The 23,119-nt window shown below is 41.2% G+C and overlaps 1 protein-coding gene across 7 annotated transcripts in view; it reads left to right on the top strand.

Annotated features, from left to right (window-relative positions):
• kazna (kazrin, periplakin interacting protein a) overlaps positions 1 to 23,119 on the top strand; it is a 176,159-nt gene that overhangs the window by 80,625 nt on the left and 72,415 nt on the right. Inside the window, exon 1 of one of the 7 annotated variants that reach the window (XM_056384874.1) lies at positions 3,471 to 3,729. The exons of the other annotated variants lie outside the window; for them this stretch is intronic. Within the exon in view, the coding sequence (XP_056240849.1) occupies positions 3,552 to 3,729 (178 nt within the window). The 5' untranslated portion in view covers positions 3,471 to 3,551. Of the gene's footprint in view, positions 1 to 3,470; positions 3,730 to 23,119 lie in introns of those variants that run through there. 7 annotated transcript variants of the gene reach the window in all.

The raw sequence follows: 23,119 nt of genomic DNA, 5'->3' as shown, positions 1-23,119 counted from the left end.
CGGTGCTGTGTGGGGGAAAACAATGCAGGACTGTGAAGGGAAGAGTACCGTATGTTTATGAAGGTTGTGCACTTTCTCCAGCTCTTTGTTCTGTTGTTAACAGAATATTGATGAAGATGTCATGTTTTCTCTTTTGATGGGGGGGGGGGGGGGGCACAGCACAGCACATCTCTAGTGTTTTTTTATTTTAATTTCCTTTTTCTTTCATCTAAATCTTGTTAAAATCTCTTCTCTAAAAGACACTTGACATCATTGCAACAATGAATAGACCTATTAGGTATTAAAGAAGAACTCAACCAATTTTACACATTAAAGTGTGTTTACAGGTCTTGGAGAGTACTACTGCATAAATACTGCAAAATGTGTATCTTTTGTGGCTGCAGAGAGAGCTGCAAGAAAAACTGCAATTCAAGTAATGTCACCTGAGTCCGTGTCGGCTGGGACTGAAGACTACGAGCTTGAAAATGAAAAAGAATTTAGATTAAGACGTGACCTCACCAGACCTCTGTAATGTGCTCCTCAACTCTCCTTGAGGCCATAGGCTTGAGGCTACATTACCCGCTGCTAGCATAACGCTCCCGCATCTCCGATTGAACCGGCAGTGGTAGTTGCGTTGTGGGTAATATAGTCACCAGGTTTTGACATGAAAGAAAAATGAGTGGAATAAGAAAAGCAAACTGTCCATCATGAGTCTGTCAATGTTAGAGGAGTGCTATATTAAATCAGTGGAGAACGGCGAGCTCTGAACAGAGCTTTGTGATTTACATAGAGCACAAGTGTGACCAGGACTAAACAGGTTCATCGTTGTTTGTTCTTTAAATTGTATTTTTATAACTTCATTTAGGCTGCACCACAGAAAAAAACCATCCTGTTACAGTAGGAAAGGCAACGATGTAAGGTCAATTCACCAGTCACTGTTTTAGTGATGTCTTTATTGAAATATGGTTTCTACTACACACGCAGTGCATCTATTTGTGATAATAGGTGAATGATGGAAAGAAATCCACATATGAAAGCTAGAGGACCATGCATGGTTTTTCCATTTTCTTGAGAATTAGCTGACCTTTAAGCTATTGTTGAAGGAATAAACAAAACTGGTTTCATTTGCTGTTTTTAGAAATGGAAGAATTTTCTTCAAAGCTCGGAGGCCACAATTCAAGAGAGAAGCCTAAGTGCTGAAATCTTAATTAGCACTTTAGCACACAGTGAGATATTCCATCTCATCTCCACTGAAAAATCTATAAATGTACTTGTAATATTATCTCTGCTAATGTTTTTGTACACAGTATGTGTAAAATATTCATCTAAAATTCTCATAACTGAAACTCTATGCCTCTCAGCAGAACCTTTCTCACCTCTGTCTGAGCAGAGAGAGGAGGCTGCGGAGATGCAGAAGCCGCCCAATCACACCTCTCTTTCTCTCTCTGTCTCGCAAACATGATGGATCACAAAACAGCCAGTGTCTAGAAAAACAAAGCCGGCATTTACGCTCCTAGCTGCCCACTGTTCTTTTCTGTCGGCCGTGGCATAAATCTCAGTCAAGGCATACAGAGTGCTTCCTCTAAGAGGGGTGAAGGGGGTTATTTGTTTCACTTTGTGGGGAGTCCACAGGAGGTGGGTGGTAGTATCTTTAGGGAAGGGTTTAGGAGAGCAGAAAGACATTGAATAGATGTGGATGTGAGGCAGTGTTGTGCCATGTAATGCACTGTCAGACTGGCAGGCTTCAGGAGTGTGTAGGCCTAGGTGGTGTGTGTGTGTGTGTGTTTCTGTGTGCATGTTTGTGTGTCTGTATTTTTATTTTTGCAGTAAAACAACACACATACTATATTGGCTTTACATAACATGCACTGTGAAAGGATGAATGGTCACTGTCCTGTACAATAGAAGAGTTGTGTGACTGGGTGAATCCTTTGGTAAAATGCCTCAAATCAGACAGTGCGTGTCATTTTTCTCTCTCTGAGCAGACATGCACATTCACACACACGTTCTCTCTTTCTCTCTCTCTCACACGCACACACACACACACATATATACATATTGGCGGATACATAGGTAACTGGGGATTGGTTCAACTACAACAACAGCTGCTCATGTCTGGCCACCGCCGTCTTAGCCAGCAGCCAGCCATGCAGTCTGTGGACCAGAAGACACAGTTTATTGGCAGAGTCTGAAAGCATGTGCTGTGTTTGTACCACACAGAAAAGTTCTTTTGCCTTACATAATGTGCAGATGAGGAGCTCTGAATGGTTTATTTTGCAGATAATTGTGAATGTATGTAGTAACAGGGGTGTAGAGTAAGCTCTTGGTACAACACACAATGCAGGGCTCACATTTCGACACGCACATAATAATTTAAGTTTGACTGAAAACAAACTGCAGTATGACAGAGGATTTAGAAAATGTACTGTTTTACTAATATGATTTTACTCATTCTAATGTAAGTAACACTGAGGACTGAAGTTCTAATTTAAAATTCAGATGTTCTCATAAGATAGGCTGCTGTCTTTTCTCTTAATCCTCTTCCTCAGATGTGGGACATAAGGCCACAATGAGCTCCCTCCCTCAAGTGATTGTAGAGACGTCCAGAACGAGTTGGACTAACACTCCAAACATCCTTATGTGGTAGAAACACTCTAATATATGCTGCTGTTAAGTTACATTACAAGCTGTTTAAAGGCAGCATGAATACAAAGTCAATGGATGTAGATTTCCACTTCAGATGAAAATGTCACTTGAGTAACAATTAGCTTTTATTCCAAGTTGAAGGTGTTTACTGTCCTCAGAATCCCAGTTTGGAAGCAACTTAATAAGAATTACTTGTTACTGATGTGAGTGCATCTTTGCATGTTTGTATCTGAAAACATGGCGCTACTACGTATCTGCTTACACTACTAATATTCAGGTTGAAATTCTGCACTTAGAAAAGTGAGCATTTGGAACAGTTGTTGTCGCTCAGTGCCATTTCGCCTCCAATCACCATTTAAACAAGCAATAATTTGAAGAATGGGAGGGGTTTGAAATAAGGATGAGACCTCACTAATCTGAATTGTTTTATGGCCTCGGCCTTATGAGGAGGGACAGGTTGGGAAATACAAGATGGCACTAACACTGGACCAGTCTCAGGCGGGTGTCAACCTTTTCCCTGCTTTCACCACTGTTTAGGGGACATTATTACCACCTTGCTAGAGTCACTGGGGGGTGGGGGGTCGGTGGGGGGGGTGGGGTGGGGATGGGGTGTAGTCAACATCAGTGACTAGAGGTCTTTATGTGCTGTGACATCTCCACAGACATTTTATGAACCTCAGATATGCTCCAAATGACCTCCACTGAAAGCACACTCTCTGTCCTGGGAGCGCTGCGTTTGTCTCCTGTGTGACAGTGTGTGTCGTGTCCCCCCCCCCGGTTGATCAGGGCGTGTCTTCAGATGGTCATCAGGGGGCCAATGAGAGGATGCCTGGAATGGAGACGCACATACACACAAACACACTCAGGCGCACAGACACACTCACACACAGATTAACGGGGTAAGCTGTGCCGCTCATCTGGGATAAATGCGGTCAGAGAGGGGAACAGCTGAGCAAACAGCCCTGGCAAGAGGCAGAAAGCAGAGTGGAGAGGGAGAGAGGGAAGCAGGGATGACGGACTATTCATCCCGGCGCAGTGTTGGCGACCGGCTGCCACGTTGGATATGCATCAGCCCTGAACCTGGGAGAATGGGGACCAGTGGAGGTACTGACTACCAGACACATACATATTCTTCACTCAACTGCCACCATGTTTTTCTTCTTCCTGGGGCAAACTGCAATGGGAATGTTAATAGTAACGGCAAACTAGTTCAGTTTGCCATGGAAGAAAGAAATGATTGGGATCCCTGGCAAATCACAAACTTGGTTATAGCTACAAATCAAGGGCAGTTCTATTAATCTAAATTGAACCATTTTTCAAAAAGTAAAACAAATAATCTGCTTTAACATCTAAATCTTAGACAAAAGTGACATGATTTGCAGAGCATCAGATGTAGCACAGGGGTCAAGAGAGAGGAGTCATGTAGAGGCAGGTATTATGATGGGACATGCACCCTTGTTGTTCAGCACATTATGAGGCCAGATGGTCTGATGCTGATAGTCAGTTATCAACCAATGAAACCGGTGTCATTAGGATAGATAACAGTGATCTGCCACATTAATCCCCCCCCCCCGTCCATCTGAGGGAGAAATACAGTTACTGTTTAAGTCGTCATACCTTAATTGGTTGGATTGCTGCTTGATGCTAAGTTTGATTTTGAATTGCGGGATTAGATTCAGATTTTCTATGAGACAAGCCAAAGCACCTGTAAGGACAGATGTGCATATCTGACAGGTAGAGCAGACTAATTTTATCGGCTACGCTCTATTCTACGCCACTGTAGTGTGAAACACATTAGCCTGTCCTCTATCTATCCACACAGAAAAAGTCAACACTAAAAGGTAAGGCTAAGTGCAATTTAGATTTCAAACTGAATTGTGACACTTAAAATCCACTTTGGTCTGGAGGCTTTCAGAGGTTGTCATCTTCTAGACCCATTTTGTTGCCCATCTCCGTTTACACAAACAACACTGCTGTCTTCTTCTCGGTGTCGTTGCAGGCTTTAGGGATCCCACAGTCTCATTTTAGGCACACTGACATTTCTAGGGCGGACTTGTTGTCACTGAACATGCTGCGCTAAAACTGCATAGGAAAAAAGAGAGTCAAAAGAATCTGTGCTTTAAAAAAAAAAAAAATTATCAAAAGGAATATCGGCTTGAACGTCTAGAGACATCATGTTCGGTTTTCTTTACTTAACTTTTGACATGTAAAGAGTTTGTTTTGTCTGCTTCTCTGCAACTGTTCCCTTTCATATTACCAAAAAGGGTTGTCGTCCAAAAACAGTTGTTTGGCTTTCAGTGAAGTATGAAGTATGAAGACAGTGCATGTACACAGTCTATTAGGCTAGGCACTTGGGAAGTCTAAGCAACCTTTGGAACTACTTTCTGAGCAAGTTGTGGGATGGTTTTCTTGTTGGTATCTAGCTTTATGTTTTCATCCAGTTTTTTGACAACTGCGTGTCTGCACAGCAGGCTGTAGTGGGTCACTTGTAAGCCGCGATTGTAACACATTCTTTTTATAGCTTAGTTAAGGATGTATTAACAATGCATTTATTTACTTACAAAAAAAGAGGTCTGCAATGTAATTGTTTTAGGATTTTGCCTCAGTCAAAGTGCAGCCATTTATAACTATGCACTCTATATAGTAGTATAGTATTATGGTAGTAGTCTAGAATACCAGCATCAGGAGTAATAACAGCATCTCTCTCTGTCAGAAAAGCTAGTTTTGACGAAAACCAATGAGAGCTCTGCCTTGTTTTATCACACTCATTCAATATTAAGTACAATGAGGACCACGACATATACACTCTCTACAAATTTAAAAGTCCTGAACAGATGGTTTACTCAACAGTGCAGATCAGAGGAAGCTGCATGTGTGTGTGTGTGCGCACAGATGGTTGTCCATATCTGTTTGCACATGTGCTTTTGTATTATCTAGTGAGTGTGTACATGTAAGAGTGCACATGTAAATATGTAGTGACACCAGACAACCCTGCGTCCTCGTCCTGTAGCAGCAGCCGTCCTGTTGTCTTGTGCTGTCACCTCAACAGATTGGGCGAGCAGCTGATGGCCGTTATCAAATTCCCATTGCTTCTCAGCCGGTCTCTCTACCATTCACGTCCAAAGTGCAACCCTCCTGCCAGTGTCTCGGGGGTTCTCACAGTTAAACCAAGGTTAAATCAAATCAATTGCCATGTCCACATGATTAGGCCTTACCAAATTGTTAATTATCCAGTGCACGGGGGAGTTGATGAAAGCGATGGGCAATAAGAGAGTGGCAGGGGGATAGGGGCACATTGATAGAGTCCTGCGGTAGCGTGCTCTGTTATACGGTTGTGGTTATGTGCATTCTCTTGTCCCCGCTTCGCAAATATGAGGATTTGTTGCTTTTTTATGTTTCATATAAATATAAATGAAATAACTTGTTTTTTTTGGAATGTAAATCTTTCAAAATTAAGCAATCTGAACATGTCACCTTTGGGTTTATGAACATGTTTCAACATTTTTTTTTTTTTTTTCATCATCTACTGATCAGTCAATGGCAAAAATAAAAGTCAAAAGAGAAAAAGAAATTCGACTTATCACTTGTAAATTAGTTTTTCCTGGCAATGTGCCATTTGACATAACTGTGGTTGTTGTGTCTGCCTCACTAAACCAACTGCTTTCATCACCTTGAAAGTCTGCAGGAGTCTTTCAATACATTCAACAAGCACTATGCTTTAGGTCAACCAATATAACCGTAATGTCAGACCCAAAACCAATAATGTAAAAGTCTTTTTTTTTTCTTCTTCTTCTTTTTGCCTAAAAGTGAGTCATTTGAAATTTAGCTCCGGTGTCTGAGCTTTCCTTCTGTTGCTCTGCCAGAAAATGGCTTTGTCAGGCTATTTTAGCTGAGGCTTCAAAGATTACATTTCCCCAGATTTGCTATTCTGGGAGTAAAATGGCCTTTGCGGTGTAACAGGCTTCTGATGGGAAATGCTCCTGAAGGGAGAGAGAGCCCTGGGTCACTGTGACTTTTGGGCTTGTGGAGATACTGAAAGTCTCTCCCGCGGTTCAGTGCTCAGAGCCCTGCTACGGATGAGGGATTTGAACACACAGACGACTATACACCCAGATACAAACGTTCATACTAACTCTCTTATTTTGATAAACATGCTGTTTAATCGTGTTTCTGCGATTGAGATTTACAGATGAACTGCTCATGTCCTTAAACTTTGGTCACATTCTTGTTAGTGAGCTTAATCTGCACACACTCAGCTTTTCCACATAATCTCAAGAACTTTCTTTAATCCGCGGACGTCTGCGAGCTTTCACTATAAGCCCCCGGGAAGCCACACTTTGCATGCATGTTTGTGTGTGTGTATGTGTGGTTTTCAGCACATTTGCATGCATTGCCATGACTCTCCAGCATTTGCTGACTTGACTTTTCACACCACTCAGAAACAGTAATGAGCATAAGTCTGGGAGTGACAGGCCTCACACAAACCCCATGCATTATTTAGCTAATGGCCAGGTGGCAGATGCTGGAGTGCTTGAACTGAGACCAGCGTCCCAGTGGGCAAAGGCTGCCCTCCTCCCCTCTGTAGTCACACCATTTTTTTTCTGAATAAGATCTGCGATCGGCCTCTCATCCGGTCAGTGAGCTCACTGTGGTTTTTGTGGGTATCATCCCAGTAGTTAATGCGGCCTCCCAGAGGCTTATGTTTCAAAGCAGCTACCCACAGTTTTAAGTGCTGATATCTGAGTGCAGAAATGTCCTTTTTATTCCAAGATAACACACGCTGTGTGCACAGTTTCATTTTGGCTCCGTATTAAAACTGTACTTTAGATAGGTATACTAAATGTCAAGTTAATGCATACACTTACTGTAGGGATGTTCATTTTGGATTTTTTTAATGACTGATAGCCAAAACTCATTAACTGACCATTAACAGTTAACCAACAAGAAATGTGCTGTGTAGAATGGATGAGTGTCTGTCACCCATTAAAAACACCGATACAGGGTGGACCAGAACAATCCACTAAGTTAATTATGAATAACTGAGTACTCATGGCTCGGAACATCAACATGTTGACGGGTGTTCGCATCACAACAAGGTCTCTAGTTAATTAGTCAGTCAACAGAATAACAGCAGCAACAACTGCTTCTCTATTGTGAGGATTTATTGCTGCTTTATTGTCAATGATGACAATAGCTGTTACTTGTAGCCTTACTTACTGTGCATTGTTTCTGCCTCACAGTGTATCTGTGACCATCCTGCAGAGACGCGCCATGCTGTGATTACGCCAGACTCTACATTTCTCCGAGGCAGTATGGGGTAGATGGTTCGGGGGGGAAATAAGGTCAAGTAATTAAGGACCTGAGATATCAAACTAGCCTCTCTCATTATGATTTTGCATAAACAAGGCACTAAATCGTGTGTCCCTAACTTTCATACATTGAACTGTGCAGCAAAAAGCATGAAGTGTCTGTCCAACGTTACACCAGCTGAGGCCCAAGCTTGGACTCTAATGATGCTAATTGCAGTCATTAGCTTGGCTTTAGGGGAGCGGCTCAGATGTTGTTTGGACATAGACGTTCATACTGACACATTGTGTTGTATTGTGTAGTATCATCCAAAGCTAACTGGAGCACCACAGAGTGCTGGCTGGTGTAATTGGGAGATGTTAATTAGTCTATTGGATGGAGCTTGTACCCTCCTGAGTATTGCTTTTGTGTGCTGCCCTTTTCTGTATACAAAGCCAACCTAATGCTTATGTCAGTCTATGTGTGTGTGTGTGTGTGTGTGTGTGTGTGTGTGAGGAACAGAGAAATCATAGGACAGTGTGAGTGTGTGTGTCTCTGTTTGTATATATGCATGCAACACTCTTGGGGTGTAGCTAATGAGGCAGTCATTTGTTTAACATAATCACCCAGTAGTTTATGCCACCCGCTTCCCCTGGCAGAGGGACAAGCCCTATTAAAAAAGGGTGTGTTTGAATCACATTAGCACAGCAACAGCCACCCCCACCTATGTGTCCCCTCACCCTAACTCCCCATTCACATGCTGAAATGGACCTGCCAATGCGCGAGCCAAGCATTAACAATGCCATTCACTACAGATGCACCGATGGTCCCGTCAGTCTCTTCTTGGTTGCCTATGGTAACTTCCACTAAAATATGTTAAATTCTGAACAGAGTCAGTTTTTTTTTTTTATAACACTTAGCATACAGCCAAGTGCTTGAATTGTACGCACAAGCTGTCAAAAGATGCTTCACATGAATAGCTGCCACACATGGAGGATGAGATGGTAACGAAGCCAAACATCCTTTTCTTTAACAGTTTCTCTGTAAAGCAGAGAGGAAAAGAAAACACTTCCTCGCATTTGATGGTGTTTTCAAACAAACTGTAAATTGTTATTGGCCTTGATGTTTGCTTTGAGCTGAGTGTGAGGTTTTTTTTTTGTTTGTTTGTTTGTTTGTTTTTTAAACATTAGAAGTGCGGAGTAATTTTGAATACAAACAACTGAGAGCAGTGAAATATCAGGCTACTGTATATAAAGAGACCCTTGCTCACAACACTCATTCAGGAGCAATCATTCCTTCGGTGCTGTTTGGTGTTCTAAACTATTGGCACTTATGATTAGTTTTATGGGGTAAAATATTATTGTTATATCTTGGTATTCAGGCATAAACTTGATATCCGGTAAATCAGTCAGACGAGCCGTTTGTAATTTGACAGAAAGCGGTCAATCTGCAAATCAGCTGACAGACGGCCTATCTGATCCTCCAGCTGCCCGTCTTCTACATGATAACCAACATCACACGATAGGCCGAGAGTGGATCAGCTGCTGCTAATGACAGCGGGCCTTTCATCACTCTATAGTCTTGGAGTGTTAATACAGTGGCCAAAATCTATAAAGCATAAACTAGGCCTGAAGTGCAGTTTCCGTGTTTTAATGGGAAAAGGCATAAACACCTCACATCAAAGATAAACATGGATATTTCTGGCTACATCTTTCCCTCCACTAAACAAGTGTTTTGTTTTTGATCTATCCTTCATGTTTTAGTTTTTAAAAGTAGGAGAAAATTGCACTTGAGGGAAGTACTGTGCAAATTATGGCCCGAGTGTAACGAATTGCTTAATCAGAGCTTACATGGAGAAGGCTGCAGACATCAGACAATTGCAGGGCTAACGCTGGTGAGATGTTCAGCTGCACGTTCAGCTTCGTTGGTATCAAAACCCAGATCATATTAGTGCTATATAACACGGAGCAGCTAAAACTGGTTGAGACATGCAGTCACAAGCTGCAAGTAAACATGCTGTTCCAATTTTACATATTCATATCAACATATTGTATATTTCTGACCCTAGTAGGGCAGCAAATATGAATACTTCTCTTTTAGATTAAATGATTAATCATTTTCACTAAAGAAAATGGTGGCATCTTCAAAAATAGCTTCTTTTGTCAATTTACAAAACAAATAAACAAAGAAAGAAACAGGAAAACAGCAGCGTGAATGTGAATTTGTTTTGTTTTTTTGTACTGTGGATTGAATAATTGATAAATCAAACGTAAGAGGTTCCGAGTCCTTGGGTTGTCCGTCAGGCTTACAACGCCGATGCACAGGGTAAATATAAACAGATTTACCTCCTGCATGATAATAGTAGATAGACCGCAGAGTGCTGAAGCTGAGGTATTCTTCAGAGGATGTACCCTCAAAGAGCACAATAGTGTGCAGATGATTGAAGATTACACTGAACACAATGATCCTTCTGTAGCAGCTCAGATATTAAGTAATGAGAAAATAGGCCTGCGACTCTGATACTCTTCCGTAAAGTTCAATAACTTAACTTGTTATTTGTCGTTCAGCAACATTGTTCAGCCACTTGCTAGTGCTACACAATATCAGACAAGTCTTCTGAAACATGAAAAGCCGTGTTTTGGCTGTGAAGTGCTTGTGATGTGGTATCCTGTGAAAAGAAGTCACAAAGAAAGATGTATGAAAAATGGAAAATATGCTGTCACCATCTCTGCTGGATAATGAAAAGGCCTCACAACACAAGAGCAATCCTACTTCAAAAAAATGTGCCTGAAGTCAGAGGGGGGACCTTCCCCTCTGCAGGCACAGTCGTAAACACCACCATTTCACATTCTTTAGGATCCGGCGCTGCTCGTCATGAAGGCAGACAGTTGTTGGGAGATTTCGGAGTCGGTTTATAGCGAAAAAGACAATTGTGAGCGTTAAACTTGAAGGAATTTTGGTCTTCCAGCTCCTCCTACGATCCGACACTGGTAAGGAGGCGGCAGGTAATGTGATTATTAATCCCCAAGTTAACAGCCTAAGGTACTAAATTAATGCACGTTGAGCCTAAGTGGGCACAAAAAAAAAAAAAAGCCCTAAGAATGAAAAAGACCATTAGAACATCTGGAAATCCAAGTTAAGCCAAACTTGTAGACAGAAACAAGAGGAAGGAACATTATGTAACCAGATGAGCATCTGGGCATGTTCTTTCTAATTGGACTGATTATTAATGCAGGGGGCCAGGAGGCCAGCTGAGTTCCGTGATTGCCCTTGTGCCATCTCCTCTGGGAGCCTAACTGTCCCGTAGAGCTGAGGGCCAAATCAATGGCTCTGATTTGGACTGCAGCTGGGTCTTCTCTACAAACATTATCTCCCCCAGCACGGGAAATGCTGGCTGACTTATTGAAATTAATGACTGTTCATATTAACAGCTGTAAGGTGCGCACAAGAGAGGAAAGCCATGCATCTAAATGTGACATGGACACTTGGTAAACGTAGTGTAAAAGCGTTAGCTGTCATTTACCGTTTGATGATAATCCACGATGTAAAATTCAGCAGCTTGACCTTGTTTTGATCTGCAGCATCTTCTCTCTTCATCCATTCGTCACCTTCTGCTTTTCATTTATTCTTTTATCACATGCATTTATATGTGGGTGAATCTGTAAGTTATCCCTAACACACAGGAAGGCATGAGAAATCATAATCATGTGTGAGAGTGGGGGATAGTTAGAGGGGGAATGAAGTCCTAACTATAAATTATTTGTAAGTTACATTTTCTGTGCCATATACTACACAAACTGTTTATAGTTCTGGTTTCAACCTGCAGCTTTTAGCCGCTCACGCTTGTACTGTCAATGCGTACTTTCACTTTAATCCTCCTTTTTGGCCTCTTAACAGTATTTATCACCTCTTTTACTGCAAGCAAACAAGTTCAGTTTGGTTTATGGTTGTTTGAGTGCATAACATATCCCATAAACAGCTACACAGTTATTCTTTCAACCTATCCCATCATTATTATAGAAGAAAAATGGCTCCAGCAGTCAGTGTAGCCTCTAATTTAGTGTCAGGTCACAAATCCATAACACATACAGTATGTGGCCATTGTGACTCTTCTTCCTCATCAAGCTTTCCAGACTGGTGAACTTGTCACATGTAATTCCCACTGCTCAGACTCAGCAAACAAATTGGCCCTACATATCTTTAATGCTTGGCTTGCCCGTGTTGTTGATATTGATTACTAATGTGTTTCACTGCTTCACGTGATGGTAGTGAATGAAAAAGCATTAGATTATACGAGAACCCCATTAAAGAGAAAGCTGGTGTTAGGCGGTGAGCGTACCACCTCTGCAGAGCTGGTTGTGGTGGTAATGCGCATAACAATGCCTGCAGAAAAACCAAGTAAATATAATAAGACGCCCAGACTGAAAGTGTGTTTCTTCTCTGTCTGTCTGTATTGAAGGTGTAATCCAGAGTGACAATCTTTGTTGATATTGCCAAAAGCAATTTGTGGAACATATTTGCTTCCTAATAAATTTGGTAATGAAATACAAACAGGCAGAGCGATGTTACAAATTACTGTTTGATTACCAGAATGCAATCTCTCTGGGAAGAACAAATCACTGATATACAGCAAATCAAATATGTAGTTACAGCAAGCTTTGGGTTCTAGTAAATCAATTTTTTGCTCCTGGATTAGTGAGGAAATGTACACGATGTGTGCTCTGGAACATACCGTTTCATAATGTGATTAATAGCCCACCAACAAACCAGCAAAACAGGGATCACTCAAAGTAGGGTAATAATGTATAATCCTCAGCTTTGACAGTCAAAGTTGTGTCTACCCTTGATGGAGGGAGGATGTTTTTTTTTTATTATTTGATGACTGAAATTTCCTGTTATTGAGCTGTTCTGGCAAAGTCAGGCGTTCTAGCCTCTTCGATTTACGTGTTTTGACATTTATAAAACCACCTTCAAATTATTGAGCAACTCCACCCCCCCACCCCACACCCTCCCACCCCCCCTCTAACAGGTCAAATTTAATACGGGATGCTTTTATATGAAGTAGTCAATCTATGTCAGTTTTTGTCTCAGCTAACGGTCATTTGATGCATCATGGAAGAAGATTTATTTTCTGTTTAAAGAAAAAAGAGAGTTTACAATGACTTTTTCTGTCCTCTTCTGCTCCATCTCATTTTCCTCTCTCTTTCATCCTCTCTCTCTCTCTCTCTCTCTCTCTCCCTCTCCCTCCCCTTAGGGATTTCTGTCTGATAAAAATGTGGTTTTCATTCTCTTCTTCGTTCCCTCTTCAAATGTCAACTTCAGGTGTTTCTTTGCTGTTCATGCTGCCTTATTTTCTGCAATCTCTTAATTAAAATTCCTGTTTGTGTGGTTGTCGTCACCTTCAGCTTGTTTTTAGCTTCTCTGTTACAGCATTTTTTTCTGTGATTTGTTTAAAGGTTAGTCAGTGTGGGTGGACTGATGTATTTTTCTTCTCCTCCCATCCAGACATATGCTTCTTTGTTGTAGGTTCTCATCCTACACAGCTTCGGTGTATCCAAAGTGATGGGACATTCTCATCCATAAGCAGCAGTTTTTCTCTTATTTTGGAGTTCTGCCATGGCTTTTCAATTCAGACAGTTTCTTTCTGTCACTCTCTTATACAGACCAAAGGGTCTGTATTACCAAACTTTTCCCGCACTCCCCCAATTCTGCAATTTGTGACAGCCACTGAGGAGAAGACAGGATTGTTCCATGTCAGCCATGGAGCTTTGACCTCTACCCCTCTTTGCTTTTTATCCAGGAAATGGCACAACTCGCTTGGCTTAGCCAGCTTGATTTCACCTCAGAGCCTCAGCTTTTAGTCACGCTCTGATAAGTGATTGATTGAAATGGCGGGCTGTCACAACAAAGCTGGGCACTAAACTCACAGACTCCAGATATCCTGGTTACCTGCTGATGCTTGGTCAGCAAAAATCAATTTAGCAGTAAATCTGGGATTGCCAGCAGTGTGAATGTGTCTGTTATGGTTAAAAAAGAAGGGTAACCTTTATGGCTGTAAGGTTACTGTTTGTGTCCTCCCACCATTCTTTTCAGCCATGAGTTATTTAGACTAATTTCCTCTGCTTTTGCAATCTTGTAATATCAAGAATATGATCTTATAATGATAATATGCTCTTTAGATTTATAAACTATGTTAATTCCTCACAAAGCTCAAAACGTATTCAATGCTTTTCCATCCTAACTGGGACTAACATTTCATGTTTTTCCAGTTTAGTTCTCTAACATATTTCATACCACGCCTAATGGATACTCATAATGACTGATTGATTTTTAGGGATGTCGGTCTGTTGTGTCTGGGAACTATTGAATGGACTATGATAATATTTGGTGCCTTTGCGCAGGAGGGTGAATCCTACTGACTTTGACGAACAACCTTTTTGTACATGCCACAGCAGGTCAAATTTACATTTAATCTGTGAAATATTTAAATACATACTCGATAAACTGGCACAATTTTTAGTGGAGACCTTTGTATTTTCCTGACTTTGATAATCATCAGACCATAGTACTGCACTGGTGTGGAGTAACCCAAAAGAACTGTGGGAATTATCTTACACGCAAAGCGCAACGCAAGTGTCTTTGCTAGTTTCATGGTGAACGTGTGCAAACTCTGCCTGTTACACACAAGCAGAATGCGCTGAAAATGTGCTTAAGTCCGGTTCCACATTACAATACAGCCTCAGAAGGTCGGTGCATTCTTTGTAGCATATTGTGTGTTGCATAACATTGCCATGCATCGTGGATGCCTCTTTGACATAAATGAGGCTCTGGCGGAGAAATGTTCTTTCTTACTCCCTGGTAAATCTGCCACAGTGTTTCCCATTCATCACCTAGACTCAATTTGTCCACAGTTTTGAACTGAAAATGTATTTACACTTCTCATAATAAACATAAAAGGTGTCTAATCTAACCTCAGGGAGCTGCTGTGTGTGTGTGTGGCAGGTGTCAGTCACAATACGCAATCAACTTGCCACAGTTAGAATCTAATTCTGTGTGAAATACTGCGCCATTATAATAGCAAACCACCAAGCTGCAGGTGCGCCTGGCTTTTAAAGGGAATGAAAGATGGTGCTCTGATTGGTTCATTGAATGTTACGCCCAAAACGCTCCCATGATTAATTAAGAGACTAAGTACCACCTGGTGCACTGACCATTACAATAGACAACATGGACACTGACACGCCATAAATGCACATGCACGATGCACTTTAGACCATGTGCTTTGGACTGTTAAAATAGAGCCCTATGTGACAGCTAGAGATTATATTTATAGTAATTCACAGGTTCATGAATGGGTAAAAAAGAATTAAATGTGGGCGGGCAGTATAAGAAAACATGAAAATGAAAAAAGAAAACAGATTTTTAAAACATTAAACCAGCGTGTCAAGGCTAATTAGCTGCCATGGCTTCTTTTATCCCTCAATTCAGCGTCATCCCAGAACTGAGAATACAGTTGACTGACAGCAGTGGGGCAGTCACCTTAGATATGTGGACAGAAGATTACTGCAAAATCACTTGTCTTTGCGTCACTTTGCATTACATCAGCAAGAAGTGGGAACTGACTGAGCGAGTGTTTTGCACATGTGAATGAGACGGTATGTTACGAAAACAAAAGATGACCTCAGACCAGCCATCATGCATTGCATTGTGTGAAAGCGGCTGTAGCTTGTGTGTTCTAGTAACATTATGGGTACGAGTGGTCACGCGACTTATATTAAGGAGTTGGGTCCAGATTTGATTTAGATATGATTGCAGGTGACAGATCGGTTCCACTGTTTTAGCATGTAGCTCAAAATGCAGCCGTGCAGGGGTACAGCCTCACAGAACTTCTAGTGTGGTTGTAGACTCTTCATCTTGTTGTATATACATGACCTTTTAATTTCAACCTTATGTCCTTGTTGTTGTCACAGAACAAAATGTCTGAGTGTTCTCTGTTACACTCCTCCATCTCTTCAAAGACCGCTACCGTCCCAAATTCCGCAACTACAAGCAAAGATTTAGCAGGAAAAAACTTCAGTCAGGCTTTTAAAGTTTAATTTCACTGTTGTCAAAGTCTTTTAGTTTTATTTGGTAAAGACAATGCTCAGAGGTGTCTTTGCTGAGATATGTCTCTGTTGCTCCTCCTTAACCCCGCTTTAGGATGGACATCTTTTGTGTGCTGTAACGAGTTGCTGCTATCTGAAGTCGGTGTTGCCTTTTAGATCTTATTGCCGGAGACAAATGAATCATCTAGCTCGTGATATTGGATCTCGGGGCTTAACAGATAAGCTGCCCTTATTTTTTGCTCCTGTAATACACCACCGTTCAAGCCCATGTACAGTGTATCGAACTTCATTCATCAAATCATCTGTCCCCAGACACCCTGTGTCTCTTTTTCTAAAAAGGTGTCAGCTAGCACCAACATAATTAGAATCTACTCACAAGGCATTAGATTGACTTTCGACAGGCTCACTCAGGCTTTCATTTAAAGTCTTTAAATCTTCACAAATGGAGTAATCTGTCTTACACTTGTCTACACGATGAGATGGCGAAGCTAAGGAGCCCTACAAAGTCTATTTTGTCTGTAAATCTCCCTCACTTTTCATTTATGAATTCAATGTCGGGGCACTTTTATCACACCCAATGAGAAGTGCTTGTGTTATTGACAGAGTTGGTTGGGGAATCATTATCTGGCACAGGATTGTGTCAGTGTAGATCAGTGATTTAAGTGTTGTTATGCACACTATCATTCTTTGGCAGTGCAACCGTGAAAGCAGTCTGCTGAGATTTTTCAGTTGGCTTCCCTCATTTGATTTGCGCTAATTGCAGTTTTTGCATGGCTTTGGGGGGAAAGTGGCGAAAGGACGAGGGAAGAGAAGCTATCATTCTCTAATTTGTACGGTAACCTGTGTGACACGAACGTGCACAGGCTGGATGAGAACAGCCTATTCCTCTTTAGAGAGTGAGGACAAAGGAGTAATGAGACACGTGTGGACGGACAGGATAGGGACAATCAATTGAAACAGTCAGAGGAGAGAGAAGAGATGTGACGAAAACAAAAGATGCAAGTCAGATGGAGAGATGAAATGGAAGCTGTAATACAACCTAAACATGTTAACCCTTTAACAGCTACAGCATGGGCGATGCATGTTGAATGTGGTTTTGCATTTTCCTGCAAATATACACACACATGAAATTAGAGTAGAAAGAGTTAGTCACAGAAAATGAGTCAAACACTATTCTGAATAGATTAACTGTTAATAAATACATTTTTCAAGCAAAACTGCCAAAAAACTCTCCAGCTGCAGCTTCTCAAATGTCAGAATGTGCTTCTTTTCCTTGTCTCACATTATGAAAAACTTCTGGATAATTTGAAAGGTTGCTACACCAAATTCTTTAACTATTATTTGATGTTGATCTATAGAGAAAATAATCATTTGATTTATTGATAAGTGTTGTCAAGAAAATAATTTCTTCAAACAATAAACCACCTGCAGTAATTTCAGCTATTTATCTGTGTATGACAAACACGTAGTTAGAAATCCATCAATGAAACAGAGATACCAAAATATCCACTGAGAGCAGCGTCTGTACAGATTGTCTGAGCATGTTGGCTTTTGAAGTGTATTTTATTTCTAGTTCATTCATGTTTTCTTCATTTCACTGTTATTATTGGTGTGAAGAAAGCGCCAATGCAAACAGAGTCTTTAATGAATACCGTCTCTGTGAAGCTCATAATTCTCAGTTTTTGTTGACATCGTGTCAGAGGGTTATTTACTCTGCAGTGATGTTTGGTGCCGTGTTGTCATCAGAAACACCATTTAATCTAATACAATACAAAACAACAGCACAAACGATGACCTCAGACCCTTTATGACACAATCTTAGCAAAATATGGAATTAATGTAAGCATTACAAAGACTGCTTTCAGCAGAGCTGTTTAATTTAATTAATTTAAAAGGTGTTCATATTGTCAGGTAAACATAAAAAGCTTATTATAAAAGATTAATTAGAGTAATGCCCTGAAGATCTTGTGTTGATGACAGTGTAAGATTATCCCCAGGGGAAAACTTTCCCTAAAGTGCAGCATGAAGGCAGCACAATATCTCTCCTGACAAGGTATTAATTTTTTTGTGTGAAGATGATGAGCTGTTGAAAAGGGAATCTGAGCTGCTCTGAATCACCTATTGAACTGGTATCAAAGCCCTTCATTAATCCACAGCTCCAAAGTTAAAGCTGCTGTCTTGCCTCTAAGGAATGGCACCTATTAAACATTGCCATTACTTCATTTAACAATATGGGCAAAGGGAGGACATTTATTTTCTGGGTAATAGTTTGCAGTGTGGTTCCAGTTCATTTATTTAAATAGCTCTTCATTTCAAGCGTGTCTCAAATGACTTCACAGATTATACGGACGAGTTTATCTACATTCAACTAATCAACAATCAGTCGTTGAGCCAAATGAAGCAATACATCAAAATGAAATACAGGAAAACAATCAAAGTAGGAGACGCGGAATATAGTGTTGCCTGATCTTCATACAGTAGACCAAGTAAAAGTAGAAAATGACATACATACATACATGTCAATGGAAATTGAGCTGAACTAGTGTCCGCTCTGTTTGTTTGTGCTAACAACATGCAAAGATATTTAGAGGGCCAGGAAATGACAGCTTCTCCACCGGCAAGGTAAACTGACAGAAAACAGAAAAAACAGACAGGAAACCCATGGCTGCCACAAAATGCTGACTTGTTGGATTACTCTCCTTGAAGTGAAGGAGAGACCGGAGTGACAGAGAGCGATACACCGGGGAGATCTAAAGCTGGAGAAGTGGAGAGACAGCCAGAGACATAGTGAAAGAGAAGGAAAGATCCAAAGAGGGAGAGAGGCAAAGTGACACAGTAATAGAGAGTACAACAGACCTTAAAAGAGAGAGTTTTTGGGGCAGGCATGCCTCAGGGCCTGGAAACCTACTGCAGAGGGATTAATGATGCTAGGTCAGACCCTAAGCTTGTTTACAAAGAGACACACAGCTGTTTGCACTGTTGCTGTCTTCGTTGGCCATGCTGGAGGGCGCGAAACAAACTCTACAACTACAGTACCCAACATGCAACTCGAGATATGGACCCTGGGCGCGGAGGGAGTGGTTTATGTATGCAGTGAGAGAAGAAAAGATTTTTCCATTAAAATGTTGCGCAAGTTTAAGTGGATATCAGACAAGGTCTTTTTATGCATGAGTTGCGAATGCACATAAAAACAGGTGGATGGAAAATGTCCCCAGAGGTCAACAATGAATATGTAAAGGATGGAGAGGAGCAGAGGTGGGCTGTAGGGATACAACAGGGGGGGGGGGGGTCTCCTGTGCCTCTGTGTTAGGTACCACAGGCTTATTCACTGGACATATTTAGGTTTATCAACTAGGACACAGGTGTAGCGCCTGTAGTAACAGACGAGGGCCACAGAGCTTGAGAACACAGAGCGGGTGTTTTGCCTCTTATGTAACCTTGACTCGAGGTTGTACTGAGGGTGAACTCTTTTGTCTCTTATTTAAAACATGGACTCCTTGAATATACTATACTTGACACAAGAGGCTTCTTTATTCATTAAAAAAAAGCACTAGTGAATGCCAAACACACACTCCACCACGTAGCCTGTGCAAGTGACACTGACCCCAGTGGCAATGTCGCACTGTAGTATCCATTACAAGAATCTGTTTTTAACCGAGAGGACCCCCCCCTAATTTAGCTGAGACACTAGGTGACCTGTGACCAAACTGCCGGACTGGCTGCTCCACTGTGCTATTTTAAATATAGGACACTATAAAAAATCCACTCAGCTCTGTCAGGATTACGCTTTTAATTGTGTAGACCATGCATCCGACCAACAGTCAGAAACACAAAGATACAGTGATATAAAGAAGCCATCCCTCATTTTGGGAAGTTGGAAGCTGTTAATTTTGTGTCATTGACTTGTAATGATTAATAGCGTGGCGTGTGTTGATCAGCCCAGTGGAGCAGGCTGCGCATACCACTGTGTGCCGCTCAGTTCCTCCCTTATGTTCATGTGTTCATATCTGTATCATGGTTTAAACACTGAGACAGCAGTTGACTGTTGCTGACACACTTTACATTAATAAGACAAAAAAAACAGAAAGCTCTGTCTGAAAAGCTCAGAGAAAAATCCAAATGCTTGAAATAGTTTTGCATCTAGCAGCAGTAACTCTGCAGACAACACAAGAGGAGCAGAGGGTTTAACATCAGTGCTGCTCCCAGTGAGTGCAGTTGTGCAGGATACGTGGTAGGCAAGAAAAAAGAATCTAGCCAGGGTTTATTTAGCAGCATAATGTAATACGCTAATTAAAGTACTCAAAGTATGATCAGCTCAGACCTACAGAATGTTATTGCAGAGAGATAAAATGAAGAGAGAAAAAGTATAAAAAGATATTTCTGGAGTTGTATTTACTCTTTAGTGTGAACTCTAAATCTGACACTCTCTATAGCTACTAAAGAAATGTAGAAACATTAACTACAGTTTAATGTGCCAGTTGTATTGCATATATTGTCCCACAAATCATCAAGTGTGATATCGTCTGTATGTGATGGTGTGTCCCCAGCAAGTCCCGTTTTTACTCGCTGGTCGCAGGAGATGTTGGTGAGAGAGCCATGAGCCTCTCCGTCAGCTATATCAGCTGCGGTGGAAATTAGATAAACAATGGCAGGGCAAGACTGCAGCTTGACAAGGACAGTTGTAAAATAGCATGGGGGCAAATTCAGCAACTTGGCAGGGTCAAAAAACCCGCCAGTGTCAGGGTTCAAAGAGCACCAACCTCTGCCTGTCTATCCCCTGCTGTTGTTGGCAGGGTTTACTCAAAACAGCAGTTCTTGTCGGTGCAGGCAGACAGAAATGTCAACACCCAGTAACCACAGCACTTAGAAACTCCCTCCACTTCTTTGCCTAGCAACACATTGCAGTGACAGCTTACATCACCAAGCTTGCTGGCAGAGTCCTCTGCTACAAGCCTCTAAACGGCTATCTGTAAATGGGAAAAGGCAAAGCGTGGAATATGAAAAAGAGACAGGAAATACCGAGAAGCCCTGGAGCTAGACTACAATTAGGCCCATTTCGTGATATTGTTTTCTCAGTGGGAAACCAGACATGAATTCTTGTGGTTTTGTCTGAAGTTATGTCTGGAAAAAAAAAAAATTGGAAAATCTTCTTTTGTGTCTCTCAACATTCTCTAATGTGTGTGTGTGTGTGTGTGTGTGTGTGTGTGTGTGTGTGTGTGATGGCTACATGTACATTTGCATAGGTGCAATCAACGTTCCTGATGTTGAAGCCGACCAGACGGTGCTGCACAGGTGTTTTAGTTATTCACCTGTGTGTGATGGTATGTGATATATGCCCTTCATGCATTCAGTTAATCTAATGTCTTCATTCCGCGGCAGCGGATATGAATGGCTCGGTCTTTGTCTCTTGTTAATGACATCTCTCATTGTTAATGATGTCACCGTCTGTAACGCATATCTGTAGAGACATGTATTTATTACTAGAATGGAGTTTTGTGTCATTTATTACATTAGGGGGGCAACAGGGAGTCTAATTATCCCTCATGGATTAATAAAGACCCAGCACCTGCTTTTCATTATAAATTCATCTCCTATCACACCGTAGTGTACACAAGGTTAAAAATTTTCATTAAGTGGTGAATATGTATTGTATTCTCAATCCTTATCTAACTTTCCACACTTAAATTTGCCTTTTTTTCATTTTCTAAAAAAGTGTGTTCTGGTTGTGATTGCAGAATTGGTTGATTTTACACCGTCTGTTTTCTTCTCCCCCCCTATCTTTGACTCCCGGATGGCATGAATGATGAACATTTTACTGTATTAGGTATGGCAATTTAGCTGTCATACTCACACAGTTGTAGGCCTGCAGAGACCCCATGAATACCATCAAGCACACTGTGTGCTCTTTCGGATATTCGGTGACATTCTGTATGGTCACATTTCAGTGTAGGGATTTCAAATAAAATCTGCTATGGTATCTCTGTAGCGACTGTTACTATATAGGCCTGTTACATATGGCACGTACAATATGAGTCAGTGTCAGTGCAGTAGAACACAAGTTAATGTAAGTTAGTTACAGTTAGCTATCCCTGTCCCTAATCCTAACACATGCAAGACAAGAACTATAATAATTCATTTTCTTCAAATAATTAAATCGTAAAACAATAGGATTATTTCAGCACCATATGATTCCGATGAATATTATGGGTGATAATATTGAATAATGTTACAATTTTATGTATTAATTTATGTGTTTACCTGTGATGACGCACAGAAAGATATTTGAGCTTTGTGTCTGTAGTCCTAATAATCCCTGAGCTCCTGACACAAGTAATTACACTAAATGTCAAGTGTTTGCACTTTGATCAAACGCACTTGGCAATTCAAACTGTTCACCTACATTTGCCATTTAAAACTTGCGATGGTGATGTGTAAATGCCGGCCTCTGAACAAAGAGGACCGGATTATGGCGTGAATCTCTGCCTCTGATTTGCCTTTTAAAACCGGAGATGTGGATAAGAAGAATGTTTGATTTGGGTTGAAAATGTCAGATATTCTTATCCTTCTGTGATTGGTTCATATTTGACAAAAGGCCTGAGCCCTACAGCCACCGTCAGCTCCTTCAAAGATAAGTCAGGAGATAAGAGACAACTGTATCTTCTGCATATGAATCCCCTCTGGATGTCATTACTCCCTCTGTGCTGGTACAAAGATATAAGCATAGCGCTGTTTAAGGGTTGTATGGGGATGGTGGATGTTCCAGAGTTTAGGGTTAATGTCTGGTCTTGTTGTACATTCGTCTTGCTAGAAGGAAAGGTTTTACAGCCACTGAGTTTTCCACTCTGTTCTCTCATGGCACATTGACTAATGTGACCGCTCCAGTGCCAGCCCCCAACCAGTATGTCTCTTAGGAGCTTGTTAGCCACGGACCTGCAGTGACCCAGACGCCCTCGCCTTTTTCCCTGAGAGCCAAAAAAGTTACTGATTTTCTTTCTTTCTTTCTTTTTTTTCCTGACTGCCTTTTGGAGATGGAAGAAGTCAACTTGCGGTGCAAACCTCTTGGTGGCTTTCTCACGTTCAACAAATAAATGCCCAAATAGATA

Source organism: Seriola aureovittata, chromosome 9 (genome assembly GCF_021018895.1).
Source record: "Seriola aureovittata isolate HTS-2021-v1 ecotype China chromosome 9, ASM2101889v1, whole genome shotgun sequence".
NCBI lineage: Eukaryota > Metazoa > Chordata > Actinopteri > Carangiformes > Carangidae > Seriola > Seriola aureovittata.
Note: the sequence above shows the minus strand (reverse complement) of the source record. Positions and strands in the feature narration are given on the sequence as shown.